Raw genomic sequence first — 14,982 nt, forward strand, 5'->3', positions numbered from 1 at the left:
ATTTAGTATTTCCCACGAGCATCACGATATGAAGGGCAAAAACTACGTATATTTTTTCGATTGCTCAAAACATTTAATTAATACCTTTATGAACTTTTCATCTTTATCAACAAAACAACAATTTTAAATTAATTATTCATAAACAATTAAAAATGGAACATCTCTTTAAAAATTCATAAATAATTGACTGGAAAACCAGTGCCGCAATTTGCATAATGTTTGACAGATGGAGGTAACAATTCCGATTTTGAGAGTAAAACGCCATTAGTCATGGCAGTTAATCGATTCAGGTTCCAACTCTTCTGGTTTTGACACTGATGCAGTTAAGGATGATTCTGGATCTGCTACTACTTTCTCTGCAGAATGTATTGCAGAGCGTACGAGGTGTCTCCTCCTAGAAATTACTTATCCACCCAGGGGCAACATACTTTATGGACACAGAAGGTCTTCACTTGAAGGTCTCCAAATTATTTTGAGAAGGGTTTGAAAAGGATTTAAAGGATGTCTGGTTTACCAAAGGATCTAAGGACTCTTCTAGGTACTTATGGATTAGTAAAGATTGTGGAATCAAGTGAGGCAATATTTTTGTACAGTTTTCCTGAAATCGGTGGGGGCTGAATTCTATACTAGGGTTTCCATGAATAGGCAATAATAGGGAGTTTTATTTATGTTACTTTGTCAATTTCGAAGATATAAATGTGGTAGTTTAGAAGGTGTTGCCTAGTACTTTGTGAAATCTGATTAAAAAGATGACTTGCCTCTCCATTTTGTTTGTGCATTTGTTGTGCCCAAACAATGTTCAATAGTTCTAAATGCTCGATAGTTTTTACTCACAAGCCACATGCAAAACATTTCAAGGGAGATGAGATCAGTTGAAATAGGTATTCTATGTAACAGCTTTAGTTCCCTCTTAATGCTATGTATTTGCAATATTTACTTGATTACTCAAATTACAGGATATAAAATTATTTCACAACATAAAATTGAGTTCCTAACCTAAATGATTCATCATGCATTGAAAAACATTCTGCGCTGACATAAATTTTTTACTATTCATTCCAAGAAGTCCTTTAACTTGGTCAAAAATGAGATTAAATTTAGCTGGTTATCAAATTTTATGTCATAACATAGAATCTGCCAACTCGATTGAACCAATTACAACAAATGAATCATGCATGTGTTTAAGCTAGTTTCTCATGAGACAAAGTCTCAAACTTTTGTATCTAGTAAATGAAAAAAAATAATATGTTACCTTTTATGCAGTCTCAGAATATGAGAAGGTCTTACAGCATTTGTGTGTAGTTTGTGGCTTCTTGCCTCCAAAATAAATATTGATCCTCAATTTTTATCCACTAGGGTCCAATCACTTGGCATTCTTGATTTACATATTATCACATAATTTATTCCAATTTACTTATCTGGTGTGGTATTATACTAGTATCGATACAGGAGTTCTTGAGCATGTAGATATTTAATGATTATGGGCACTTAAGTTTGTCTGTCTGTGTTAAAACCATGAATTAATTCACCTTGAATCCACATAAAATGTGAAACTACGACAAAAGAGCAGAACTTATGTTCCTCACTCAATCAACTCTCCTACTTTCTTGGGTGGACAAAGAAAAACTCCATAGGTAATGTGTCCCACGAGGCTATTACCTCCTTTTAAGTTCATAGGGGTCACAACTTGTCCTCATACCATAATGTATCCTAGATTTTCCAAGTGTATTGAATGAGCACATCTTGCAAGTTATTGAATCAGTTTTACCATCACTGCCAAATGAATAATTTGATACAACTACTAAGGAAAACTATGATGCTTCTGTCATAAAATAAAGAGGACAATCATTTATTATTAAATAGTAGTCTACTGTAAAAGGTAGGTTTAGGATGGACATTGGCGGAATATCATTCCTTAGCGTTCTCTAAAACAACCTGACACATCGTGCAACATTAAACTGTTCTTCCATTCTGCATAGATTCCACCTCCCTCCATTCCATCCAACATGCTCCTTTTTGTACACCTAATCTGCATTCTCCCCATAATCACAATATTCAGTATTCCATTTCCGATCAAAATGTAATCATTTATGACCTTATGATAGACATAAATATGAGGGGGGAGTGTCAGGCTACTGAACCTAGGGCCAAGGTATAATAACTGGGCATGCCTCTGGGCACCCTCAGCTTCACCCAAGCTGTGTGATTTTTTGAGTGCCAGATCTTCCTGGGAAAATTGCAAGTGGCACAGGGAAATGAACTGGCCCCCATGCATTAATCAGCCAATCATATATTACTATTTAAAAAGACAAGTTATTGGTATTCCAAGGTTCTTTTTCAACCTCAATTTAGATTTTATAACCAGAGTAATTGTTGGGGTATCAGACATATGATAGTTGTTCAAACCCTGCTCAAACTATAGGCCTCATACCGGCCAATGCTGGCATAAGCATGCATTTTTATTTGCCAAAGGTTAATGTGATATTTTATCATTAAAATTCATGATCTCTTTCTACTTTATATCTTTCAACAACTGATATCTTCTTTAATATTTCTTTACCTTGTCTGCATAACAATACATACTGACCTCGAAGGAGAACTAAATACTGTATTCCAGTGCTTTCCAAAGTGTTGAGAAACATGAATCTGTACCATTCATAAAGATGAACATTACTCCATATCTAGAGGAAGTTGCCTAGTTGGAGGTTGAAGCCAAGAAAAATTTATTGCTACATTTTTACATGGATTAAGATTACAAACCACAATATATTCAGCACATTTTCCCTGCAAGGACTAATATAGCTAGTGTAAAAACGCAAATAGTCTTTTGACCATTCTAAACAATTTAAAAAAATGTTCTTCATCACCTATGTGCCCTCAGACATCGAAATACTTCCAATGACTGGTAGTTCATACTTAATGTCGAGGTGAAGTTATGGAGTTTCTCTAAAGAGGAAATGAGCTATCATTGTTCGCCACTTTTAAATTGTAGTTTTTTGAATTAATGATAAAATGTACATATTCTGTTTAAGTATTGATATTAATAGATAAATCTGGCTTAAAATTCATTTATAAAACTTGAGACTTAAAGAACATTAAGGAATTTAACTATTACGGATTATCCTAAACTATTTTTGCCTATTACTTATAGAGTACACAATGATCTACCCAAATGTAGGTCTTGGTATGCCAACTCCCAAATTACAGCAATCAAACATTTGACTTCTTTCTGTTATTCCCTTTTACCAAATCCACATTCTGGTCCACTTTTGTTTTCCTCTAACATGTTAAGGCTTGTTTTTTTAATGGCTTATTAAATCCAACTGTTAGTTAATATGAGCATTAATTTAATGCGGAAATTGCTGATAGATCCAATTTTATGATCAAACAAGACTGCTCAGAAGTGAATGTGGACATTGCAAGTATAGTAACCCCATCTGTCAGTTATTGAGGTGTTTCACAGTCTGTTTTTAACTTTCTTTGTCTTCATTTAATGGTTTTGGCCTTAACCAGAGGTTACAATTGACCTTCAGTTTGATGAGATGTTTTAAAACCTGGCCTTGATAATTTGAATATCTCACTTTTCCATTCCAAGTTAATTCCCTCTTTTGATCTCATGGTTTTTCATTGAAAGTTGTTAGTCCTTTGTTTTGTTCATATATTTAACTACAAATAGACAATTTGGGCCGTTTGTGGACCAATTTTGTAAATAAATGTAATAAGATAGCCAAATAAAGCAACAATAACAGGTATTGTTTTGCTTCAGGCTATGATTGAATTTCCACAAACTTTCATGGGGCAAGAGTGTTTATAATGTGCTTGTGATACATAAGCAGCACCATTTCATTTATAGGATCCTCAAAAACATTAGAAAGGAGACAAGTTAATGAAGTGTATGTGCTGAGCTCATCTCTATTATAGAATTTACACTTGCATACATATTCACAGCACTCAACAAGGTAAAGCAACTGTAAAAGAAGTGTAATATTGATTTATCTTAGATCGTAGGCTTTCGCAGCTGTTGAGAGATGCAGAGGTAGTTCTCGGGCTGGACTGCGTGAGAGACATTTTTGGCTCAACGTTTCTCTCCCGTTGCAGGGAGCATCTTCAGGAGCGAAGTAAATTTATGCTGGCTGATCCGCCGGTATTTATACCCGGTTCTCGGTCCTTTCACTTTTTGACCGTTAATACCGGGGGTATGGGTGGGGGTGGTAGGTTGCCTTTCTCTTTTTTTGACCGTTGGTGACAGTTTCCCCCCCACGCAAAAAGCGTTTCCAGGTATCTGGCAGGTGGAAGCCGTTGTCTCGGTTGAAATTCCGTGGCTGTTTCGCTATTTCAATAGACTCACGAATTAGCCTAGGGAAGTAGAGATGTTGTTTCTTCACTAGGACTTTCGTGTTGTCGAAGTCTATTTTATGTCCTGGCTCCGACATGATGTGCTCCGCAATGGCTGATGTTTTCCATTGTTTGTTTTTTACTGATGTTCGGTGTTCTTTTATACGTGTTTCTATAGCACGTCCAGTCTGGCCAACGTAGCTTCCGCCGCAGCTGCATGGTACTTCGTATAACTGTCATCAACGGTCAAAAAGAGAAAGGCAACCTACCACCCCCACCCATACCCCCCCTCCCCAACACAAACATCAACGCCCGTTAACGGTCAAAAAGTGGAAGGACCGAGAACCGGGTATAAATACCGGCGGATCAGCCAGCAAAAATTACTTCGCTCCTGAAGACGCTCCCTGCAACGGGAGAGAAACGTTGAGCCAAAAATGTCTCTCACGCAATCCAGCCCGAGAACTACCTCTGCATTGATTTATCTTGTTTGTTGCCCTAATATCACTAACCTGTATTCCTGCATTTTTTGTCAAATATAATTACAGCAACGAGGGGTTATTCTCCCTTTTGCTTTTAAGGAGAGGTTGTAATGAAACATTTTTACTGTGAAGACAGTTTTATTTTTATTAATTGTGACAGTTTACCTAACATGGCAATTGATGGTATTTATGTTAATTCAAAATGTCAAAATACACTTCAAAAATATTTTTACCATAACCTGAGTTTTATTACAACCTAAATTTAAAATATATTTTCCACTGGCCCCTTAGGAAGTCAAAATGTGAGGTTTCTGGTGAATTCTTTATGCCTTGAGGCACCATGGGATCACCCCTGGGTTTACCGATATCTGCATGGATACACAATTTGCCATAATCTACCTCTAGGTGGATGATAGGGCATGAGAACACCAGACAGCCATCATAAGAGGGGAATACGTTACGTATGTTAAATGAGATACATATGTTGAAAGGTATCAGTGTTACTCTTTCCTGTTGTGCCTATGGATAAGGAAAAACAAATCCATGAATATCTCTATTTTCCCTGATATCACTGAACTGACGTGCCTATGTAAATTATAGGAATTTGATATTTTGAGAATTTCATTGATTTCACAAATGATATGATCAAAGGAACATTTACATTAGATTAATACCTTTGTACTTTGTTGGTGTAGTATATAGTAGTGGGCAAAATTATATGGCTACTGACAGAAAGACCCGATTACTAATCTGGGTGAATCTATAGTAGACTGTCAGCATTATAATTTTCTCCCTATCTTTTTGTTTACCTGGTATGTTTGGGAACCAGCAAGTGACAAAGCAAAAATGAACTGGTCCCCCGACCCTATTGTGTAAATTAAACATTCCCTGGGGGTTAGTATGGAGTACTGCTACACACCTATCAAGCCAGCCTTCAGATTGACAATTATGGTTTCTTTGATAATGGATTGACCCTGATATTCCCAGTATCGAGTCTCCAGACTTACCCATCCCAGACACAGTAATGCTAGGGGGTATTAAGTCCCTTTGTAGCAATTTTATGAATTGAACAGCTTCTCTCAGCATTTTTCGCAATCCTTGAATCAAGTGTTTTATTAATATTTGCAATGAGGATAGTACTACTCCAACATGATGATAGTGGAATGCTTCCATGTCTCATTTGTTGAATAACACGATTGGTCTTATATTAACTTTGAAATACCAAAATGTTTTCTTTTTAAGTTGGCGAGGATTATACAACTAAATGTTAGTTTGTTTAATGTGCATATTAAAAGATGCATATCTAAGATGGCTGAAGTGAGGGCGTGCTCATCAGTTGAGACTATTGCACGAAATAAATATACATGAAAATCATTGAGAGCTGGAGCTCAAGTGAACTTTTCATTCAGTGGACTTTTCCAGTGGTCGTTTAAGAGCTCAGATGTAAGATTTAGCAGGATCAATTTCATTTATCTATTTGAAGTAATAATATTTGCTCATAAAAAAACACTGCACAAATGTTGTAGCTGTCGGCAGCATTTTCATAAATGGAAGGTTAATTGGTGGTTTTGAAGGCATGCTTGATTTTACAGGCAAAAATAGAAGAAAGTTGTATCCTTCGAGATTAAATTGGATCTCTATGCAAAATTTACTGAATTTCATTGGTTCCTTATGTGCAATCTGCTTAATAATACATGGCATTTGCTTAATTTGTTTAATAATGCATGACACACATCCTTTTTTCGAATGCATTGCTGGGCAATGCACATTATATGTATCAAATTTTTCTAGAACAAGTTGCTGCTAAAATAAGACAAAGACAAATTTAATTATTTCTGTTGAAGTAAAGATTCAAGATAACCATGTGAAAAATTTAGGCATGCTATTTCATTCCTATAATCAAACCATATTTATACGGCTAGTCTTTCCGTTACATTTTTGTGGTCTGCTTATCATAGTCACACTTTGATGAAAGATTTCCACAACCTCTTCCAAATCTCATCCTTACATAGTCGTGTACACTCGCTCAAATGTTCTAAGATCTTCGATCTCTCTTCCTCCACCATTGGCAGAATGCATAGCTGCTTAATGCTGATACAATTGTTGCTCCAAGGAAGCATCCAATGCCAATAGCCACATAATCTGTGCCATGTGTAGGCTTGCAAATTATCTCTGAAATAATCATTATAATTAACATGATACACACACAGTATGTAAAATTTGCAATAGAATCCAGTAAATCCTCCAGAAAAACTTTAAGCTTCTTATGATAGATTTTTTAAAATTTTGATACCAAAATTCCAATACCATCACCACATCACTCACTCTATTGAGAGTGAATTTTGATGGGTGTTAAACCATGTGATTGGAGCAAATGAATAATTACATAATATTCTTGTGCTCTAAGCAATGGCATTTCAAGTATTGAAAACATTTTAAACACAGTTATTCAAACATGTTCCCTGTATAATGCAGTGGTACATGATTTGCATTCATAAAGAGTGACCTCATATTTTGAGCTTATCCGTATCATTCTATCTATTCCCAGTCCCAATAAATAAATCAGTCACCTCAGAACTTGAACGTACCTTTTAAGTCATAATTGATATTTGTAACTGATATTGAAGAAATTCATCAGTAATGGTGAACAAAGTTTTAGCTTCAAATATAGTCCAGTAAGTTGGTGAAGAAAAATTAAGGTAAAACAGTTACATAAACTGTTGGTCTCCTCAATATATCACTGAATCAAGACTGAAATACTGATAAAAAAAATTTAAAGATGCTTAGCTCAAGAGGTAAGATTTAGGTTTAATTTTCTTCATACCTTCAGCAAAAGTAGATCCGCTGATGTAGGTTTGAAATTGTACGTCCTTGAAGACAACAGTAATAGGGCCCATGGGGTCCTTCGTTTTTAGCTTTGACTTAACTTCCTGGCACTTGAAAGATTTATTCAATGGTACTTCAAAATATTTCTCGTTTTCCACTAAAGCGGTCAGATTTCCAACTGTGTACGGTAATAGGAAGAACATTACTCAAATTCATTCATAATTTTCGGCTAAATATTTTCATCTAATATTTATTTTTGCATTGATTATTTGATGTTAAAACACTTTTTGCTTCACAACCCTGCATTTAATACAGTATTAAAAAAAAGTATATATGTATATATATATATATATATATTTTTTTTTTTTAGATTAAAATATTGATTGAATTGAGCTCTTACAGCAAGTATTATTGAATAAATGAAAAACTCCAATAGCGGTGAACAGTTTATGGCTATTGGAGTTTTTCATTTATTCAATCTTAGATTAAAAACAAAATTACTTTAATTTAGAGTTTCATTGGAACATTTTTGTTATGTTACTCACTAGGTTGCAGCATTCTTGGGAACACCTCTTCATCAATTTCCATTCTCAATGATACTTGATTGACAAAGTATTCATGAATATCATCCTCTTTGGATGATGATATTTTTGGATTGGCGTGGATTTTTAAGCTTCTTGAGCTACCTTTGACTCCTTTCCAACTTAATTCCATCCATTGTGGGCTTTTACAGGATCCAGTTACATGAGCATTAGGTGGGACGTTTATAAAAGTTGTCAAGTCCTTGTAGATAGAAATTGGAAAGTGTGTTCTAAGAAAACTGAGGATTTCAAATGCCAGGACATTGTTAGCCTCATTCCACCTAAATTACCGTATTTGCCCATCGGTAACGTGCACCTTATGTATAACACACATCTAGAACTTAGTAGTTATCATGAATTTGTATAGATACCTCGCACCCTTTTTCTCATGGATTTTTGAGATGAATAACTGTAACAGTAGCAGATCTGTATAAAATAGAATGCAATTAGAAAGGCATGAATCCAGACTAATTTATTTTTGCAAAACTTCTTTAAATTATTGTGTACATAGGTACAGGGTTCGTCCGGAAAATAAGTGTACTGACTCCTGGGCTGGGCGCGCCCAGCACCGCTCTGATGGGCTGCGATTGGAGGGGGGTATGTTGGCAAGCGACGCTGAAAAAGGCAGTCGGCTCTGAGCTGTGGTGTAGTGAGGAGCTCTGTTAACGCGAACCTCCACGCTCGACCCACGTCACGGAACGCGATGCCGAAGTTTTTGGAGCAGCGTTATTCCATCAAATTTGCGGTAAAGCTTGGGAAATCGTCTACCGAAACTGTCGGTATGATTAACCAGGCTTACGGGGAGTCAGCCATGTCCAGAAACATGATCTTTCGGTGGCACAAGATGTTCGTGGAGGGCAGAGAAGAGGTCGATGACGAGTCTTCGAGAGGTTCCCGATGATGCCTTCGCGGGAGCGTTCCAGGAATGGGAACGCCGCTGGAACAAGTGTATCGACTCACAAGGGTCCTATTTTGAGGAATATTAGCTTAAGATATGTAAAAGTGTAATAATTTTTTTTCCTGAGCTTAGTACACTAATTTTCCAGACGAACCCTGTATGTAAATGTTTGGATTTTTTCAATTTTCATTTAACATAACTCGCATAGTCATTTTTTTTTGATCATATGAACATTTTTGTATAGATAATGCGCACAATATTGATGGGAAAATATAGTAATTGGTAATCCAATGCTTCAAATTGTGAATCCTCATATACATTAAGGTCTGGAGTTGCATTCTGAGTTAGGAGAGTTAAAAAAATCTCATTTCAATTTTTTTCAAACCCTTAAATACTAAAATGTTTATTTCCTATTTTCACAATGATTATGTATCTTATTTTAAAATGCTTTTGCTCTGAAATAGAATAATGTGAAAAAACTGTTGGATTCACCTATAAGTTACTAATAGAAAGCTTTCTTACTTCGTTGAAAGATCATTGAAGTAGAGAGGAGAAATTTCTATCCTTGCCAGAGAATGGAACCAGAATAAACATTTTAGAAATTGAAAAAAAAATACTAATTTCAAGATAAAAAATAAATACTAATCAATATGATTCAAATTAATAGCTTTACTATTTCAGAACAACCATATTCCTCTTTATTTCCCAGTTTACATTTGCTAACCACTCATTGAAAACCTGAATTTTATAAATGACAGTAGGAAAAGTGTATTGACAGAATATATAGTAATATAAAAATGATACCAGAGATTGGCTGGTGCATAAAGACAAGAAAATGCATAATGATGAACAATTTGATAAATTTTGCAGTATGCGCTGCAGTGTTTGATGGAAAACACATCCAGCAGTGCTTCAGAGCTTGTAATTATTCTGGTATAGATGCATATATACACCATATACACCAATGGATCATTCTTAATCATAACTTCCTTTCAATATTTTTTCAATACCACCCGATCATTTCATACTTCTTTCACTCTTGTCAGTCATAAATTGTTTAATGGCTCATTGTCCAAGCAGATGTTTATAATGAAGACATTTTCAGTGAGAAATTTACTGGCATATTGACATTGAATTCCCTCCATTTGATGGTTTTAAGCTCAACCTTGTGATATTTCATCTTGAGGAAAGAGTGGGAAACTCTCCAGATTTCATGAAAACATGATTAAATTAAAACAGGTAATATAGCAAAGGTGACTTTGAAGAGGATGAAGCCATTTTTTTGTAAGTGTATGATATGTTAAAACTTTTTGTTCAGTGGTATATGATATTAAAACTGCAAGGAGTTATTTAATAAGTTTGGAGTCAATATAATTTTACCAGGAGATATGATACCCTTCACCAAAACTGTGCACCTAAGCTGCTTTCCATGATCCAAAAATACTGGGTCTATAAATTCATAATATACTACCATCTCACCTATGAGGCATCATGATTATGAGCTCATCCATGTCACATATGAAGCTGTTTCTTCATTCTTAATGGTATTATTCACCTTATGAATGCTTTCGGGACACTTCCAATTGAATTTTCCTCCTGTATTTTGTGCTGTATAATCTTTTGGTATTGTTTTGTTGACAAATCCTCTCCCAAGAATAAATGAATTTTACACTTAGGAAAATTTTTTTTTTTTATTTTGTAATAAATTCTGAGATCTTTTGGTTAGCACCTGTTATGAGTTCTAGGTATCAGTTTCAACTGTATTATAATGCAAATGTGTCCTGCTGTGGCAAATCATACCCTGTTTGGTATAGTCTTTTACACTTCATTGATCAAATCACCTACCTCATTATCCAGGTTCATGTACTCAACCTTGACCTGCACCCCCATTGTGGCTCTGATGCATGGCACACCCTTTCCACCACCTCCTGGGTAAGTGAAATTCACGGCTGTGGGGGAATCCACATGTGTTCGACCTATGTGACATTTGACATCATAGGTCTTGTGGGTCACAGTATACTCCACTGGGTCTGATCCAGCTCCTGGTGGTAGATGAGATGTGACCATGTGTTATTTACTAGATTCATCCAAGAAGGATAAGGTGTCAAGTCCGGAAGGTAAGGATAAAAAGTATTCAATGTTCGAAGTTATTATCTGTTCAAGATATGTTTCCAACTTAGGGGCAGGGAGAGGTAAATGCCCTGGTTTTATGACTGCGGGAATCAATAAACAATTAGGCGGGCAGGGCATTGCAAGATTAAAATGCAGGTGCTTCAACTTTCGCCTCTCCCTAGCGAAATGTTGCCAAATGTGATTGCGTATTGTGTGAGCAAGGAGAAAAGAGTGAATCTGGCTCTTCGTATTAAAGTAAAGATGATGATAGGATGTATAAACGCACAGTGGATGGCCGGTAGTCTTCCTTAATTATTCCATCCCTACTCACACTGTTTCCGATTGTACGAAAAACTCACACGAGCGGCACAATAATGGGACAGCACAATAGAACAGCAACATTTAAAAGGACACTCACACGGTAAATTGTTTTAGCTTTCGGCCCTCTCAGAGGCCTTCAAGTGAGACTAATTGTAATAAATAAATAAATATATATAACAATATTATATATATATATATATATATATATATATATATATATATATATATATATATATATATACACACATATATATATATATACACACACACACACACATATATACATACACATTCAAACACTAAATCCCACCATATAGCGAACAAATATTCATTCACATGGAAATAGAATTAAGGAAATGGGAAAGGAGCACGCAAAGGACGAACACAGGAGAGGTGGGGAAGGGGAATCGAGCAGATCACAAGGGTAAAAATACCTCAATGCGATGATTTCGAAAAAAAAAACGTAGCACCAGGCATAGCTATCAAACCCATCGTTATACGACAAACTGAAAGTGATAATGGTGATATTGATGGCGACGATGAAAATGAGGATAACGAAGGTGATTCTGAGTTATTCGCTTGGCCTTTGGATTCTTCAATGTAAAAACTAGTACATTTATTTTGAAACGTGTTAGGATTAAGATAGGAATTGTCTATAAAATGAACAGATGTATACACGAGTTTAATCATACAAAATGCTTTTGCGACCTTTTTATATGAAATTAGTTTGAATATGATGAATGAAATGTGATATGGAGGAGTGTAAAAAAATTACAATGATATTCAATAGTTTCCAAGATATTTTTCCTACCCTTGCAGTCAAACTTGAATCGAGATTATTATTTGTATTCCTTATTCCTTGCCGGTCCTCTGAGTGCCCGCCTATCACTACTTTTAGAGAAGAGTAAACCATAAATCTTAAGCTTGAAAGGGTGGGGATGTATTCATGTTATCTATAGTTTATAGAGGGCGATGGTCTACCTTTCCGGGGTCCCCTTTCAACCCACTCAGGGTTCCTGAAGGCTTAGCTCTTACAGAGAAGTGGCAACGTTGGCCTTAGGCTCTCCCCTTCTCGGTGTACTCACGAGTGCGCTCGACAAGTTCCAAACTCGCATTAAAGGCCATTGTCAAACATATTGTAACAGATAATAAGGAAACCGGTTCAAAAAGTTGCTTGTTCAAGAAAAATGAGAACCATGCCTTTCTAATTATTCTAAATTCATTCTCCATATAAGCCATGCTAATGAAAGGTCACTGGGAGATTTATGTGGCCAAAAAAACCAGGAGGCCTAAACTAAATTAATGGAAATCAAAAGAGGACATTATTCAAATGGACACACTTGGGTACTGTATTTCCTTATTACATATGAACGTTCTCATTCATTGCACTCTTTTGCTCTGCCACTTCTTTTTTCGCACTCGCATGAATAGAAAACTAGGTACGTGTAAATTTGTAACCATCTCACGCGACTTCTCTTCTTTGCTCCGTCTTACGCGACTTGAGAGCTACACGCAAGGTTCGATATCGGGATGCTGCGATACCTATCATTATCTACTTCTTGTGGATCCGGAGCCATTCGCACCTTTAAAAAGAAGACGTTCTTTCGTCAATACTAAACTTCCACGGTAAAATAAACTTATCTCCAACGAGTGCTAGCTCAAAATAATAGTTACTGAGAAGGAAAGTGGTGCTGTCATTTCTATTCATGTTTGAGAAAAGCAAGTTTGAAACTTTTAGTGTCATTAATTAAATTATGGAATTATAATTTATAACTACACTAAAGATATTACGCGATTTTGATTCAATAGCAATATGCTATTAAAATTTAACAATTACATTTTTTTTGTAGGTTTGTCCTCCTCAATCGGTAGATTACTTGATAATAATAATTTAGAAATAACGCTAGCGCATAGCTAATCAAAGCCATATTTTTTGGATGTCCAATTCGCTTATGAACCATACATTTTTAGCAGACGCGGATGACAGTTTGACGACGCAGGTTAAATAATTCTGACCTGATTGCAGTCGAGATAATCCAAGAGCAGCAGAATTCACTCGATAATTCAGTAATTTTCTTCGTGAATTATTTGATTTTGCTGAATAGTAGCACACAGCGAAAAAATACCCCCAATGTTGTCAATTTCTAATTTGGATGTCCCCATCAGCTGAACTGTGAATTTCATGATACCAATCTTACTGTGAGACCAAGGCACCCGCAAATCATTTAGGCATTTCAAAATTCTTCGCGACATAATGACGGGCTTATAAGACCCGTATGCTATTCAATTACGGGCACGTACCGATTGATTCTATTGCACTTTGAAGCTTACTTACCTGAAAGCGGTGGAGGGAATGAGGTGATGGTCGTCAGGGCGGCGAAGATAGCAAAGGACGTTCGGTGAGCGTAGCCTCTGTCCATCTTACACCAAGGGTTCACTCTAACTGGCGAAAACGAGCGAAAAGCAGCGCACAAGGCAATAGCAAATGACGTGAGCGTCTCCTCGAGGCGATCTTCAACTGTCGGTTGCCTCTACTCCCGCCATGCGGCTTCCTTCCTTCAGGATAAGTCCTGTCATCTGACTGTTGATGGGAGTTCGACCGTTGGAGCTTCCTCATCTTCTTCCCGATCGTACACCCTCCTCCTACCGCATATTCTCTCACCGATAGCGCCACCGAACAATGCTTCGTCCTGATTTTGGAGAGTGGGGGACAGGGAGAGATTCATCGGTCACCCTTTCCCAATTCAATCGAACCTCAGTCCTCATTTAGCTTTCTCTCACCTGTAGTTTCAACACGTCCTCCCACTATCTTTGGTTTTATCTCGTCGTAGAAGGGCAAGAGGGGGTGGGGGGGCGTGGGTGAGTTACTAGGAATGTGAGCAGATATCGCGCTTTTATTTTCGTGTTTTATCGGCCTCATTTAACGCCTCAGCCCGGAATGCGTGAAGTTAACGATTAAGCGTGCATTCCGTCCAAGGCAATTGATTTAATATGCGAATCTTATACACAATGGCTATAAATTGTTCTCTACATTCAAACCCCTTGGAACTTCGTTTTCGGCTTCGTAAGGTGTAGGCTTCCGCAGGGCCTATGATGATAAACTTGCCATTAAACTAGGAATTCATCATCATCCCTAGTTCTTGCCAACTCAAAATCACAAAAGGTCGGATCGTTGTGGGCACATGTATACTCATGATTACATGAAAAAAATATTTTTAATTTACATAGGAATTCTGTTATTCCTGATATTTGCATGTTGAGATAGGGCGTGGGACAAATAGAACACTTTTCAGATTTCCAAGTCAATCAAAATCGTTTGAAAACATATTCTTAAAGATGGATTTAGATATGAAGTATAAGGAATATATGTAGCCTAGTTATGAAGATCGCAGGGTATAGTAGGTAAGGTGGAATTCTAAGCAGAAAAATA

General features: G+C 36.5%; 1 protein-coding gene across 1 annotated transcript; it reads right to left on the reverse strand.

Annotated features, from left to right (window-relative positions):
* Positions 1 to 6,523: 6,523 nt before the first annotated feature.
* LOC139699049 (lysosome-associated membrane glycoprotein 1-like) lies at positions 6,524 to 13,972 on the reverse strand. Its single transcript, XM_071598052.1, has 5 exons — positions 13,888 to 13,972; positions 10,965 to 11,161; positions 8,186 to 8,423; positions 7,639 to 7,818; positions 6,524 to 6,986 (listed from the first exon to the last, which is right to left on the reverse strand). Exons 1-5 carry the CDS (start codon positions 13,970 to 13,972, stop codon positions 6,850 to 6,852), a joined length of 837 nt encoding a protein of 278 aa, XP_071454153.1. The 3' UTR covers positions 6,524 to 6,849.
* Positions 13,973 to 14,982: the final 1,010 nt, after the last annotated feature.

This window comes from Hetaerina americana, unplaced genomic scaffold (genome assembly GCF_022747635.1).
Source record: "Hetaerina americana unplaced genomic scaffold, ioHetAmer1.1.p SCAF_9, whole genome shotgun sequence".
Taxonomy (NCBI): Eukaryota; Metazoa; Arthropoda; class Insecta; order Odonata; family Calopterygidae; genus Hetaerina; species Hetaerina americana.

What these genes read in the sequence shown, in the direction of transcription:
- LOC139699049 (XM_071598052.1), bottom strand. Translation starts at nt 13,972, where the DNA reads ATGGACAGAGGCTACGCTCACCGAACGTCCTTTGCTATCTTCGCCGCC. An exon ending in ACATGAACCTGGATAATGAG is followed by an intron (nt 8,424 to 10,964) that starts GTAGGTGATTTG and finishes TCTATCTACAAG; the next exon opens with GACTTGACAACTTTTATAAA. An exon ending in CGGATCTACTTTTGCTGAAG is followed by an intron (nt 6,987 to 7,638) that starts GTATGAAGAAAA and finishes TGATTATTTCAG; the next exon opens with AGATAATTTGCAAGCCTACA.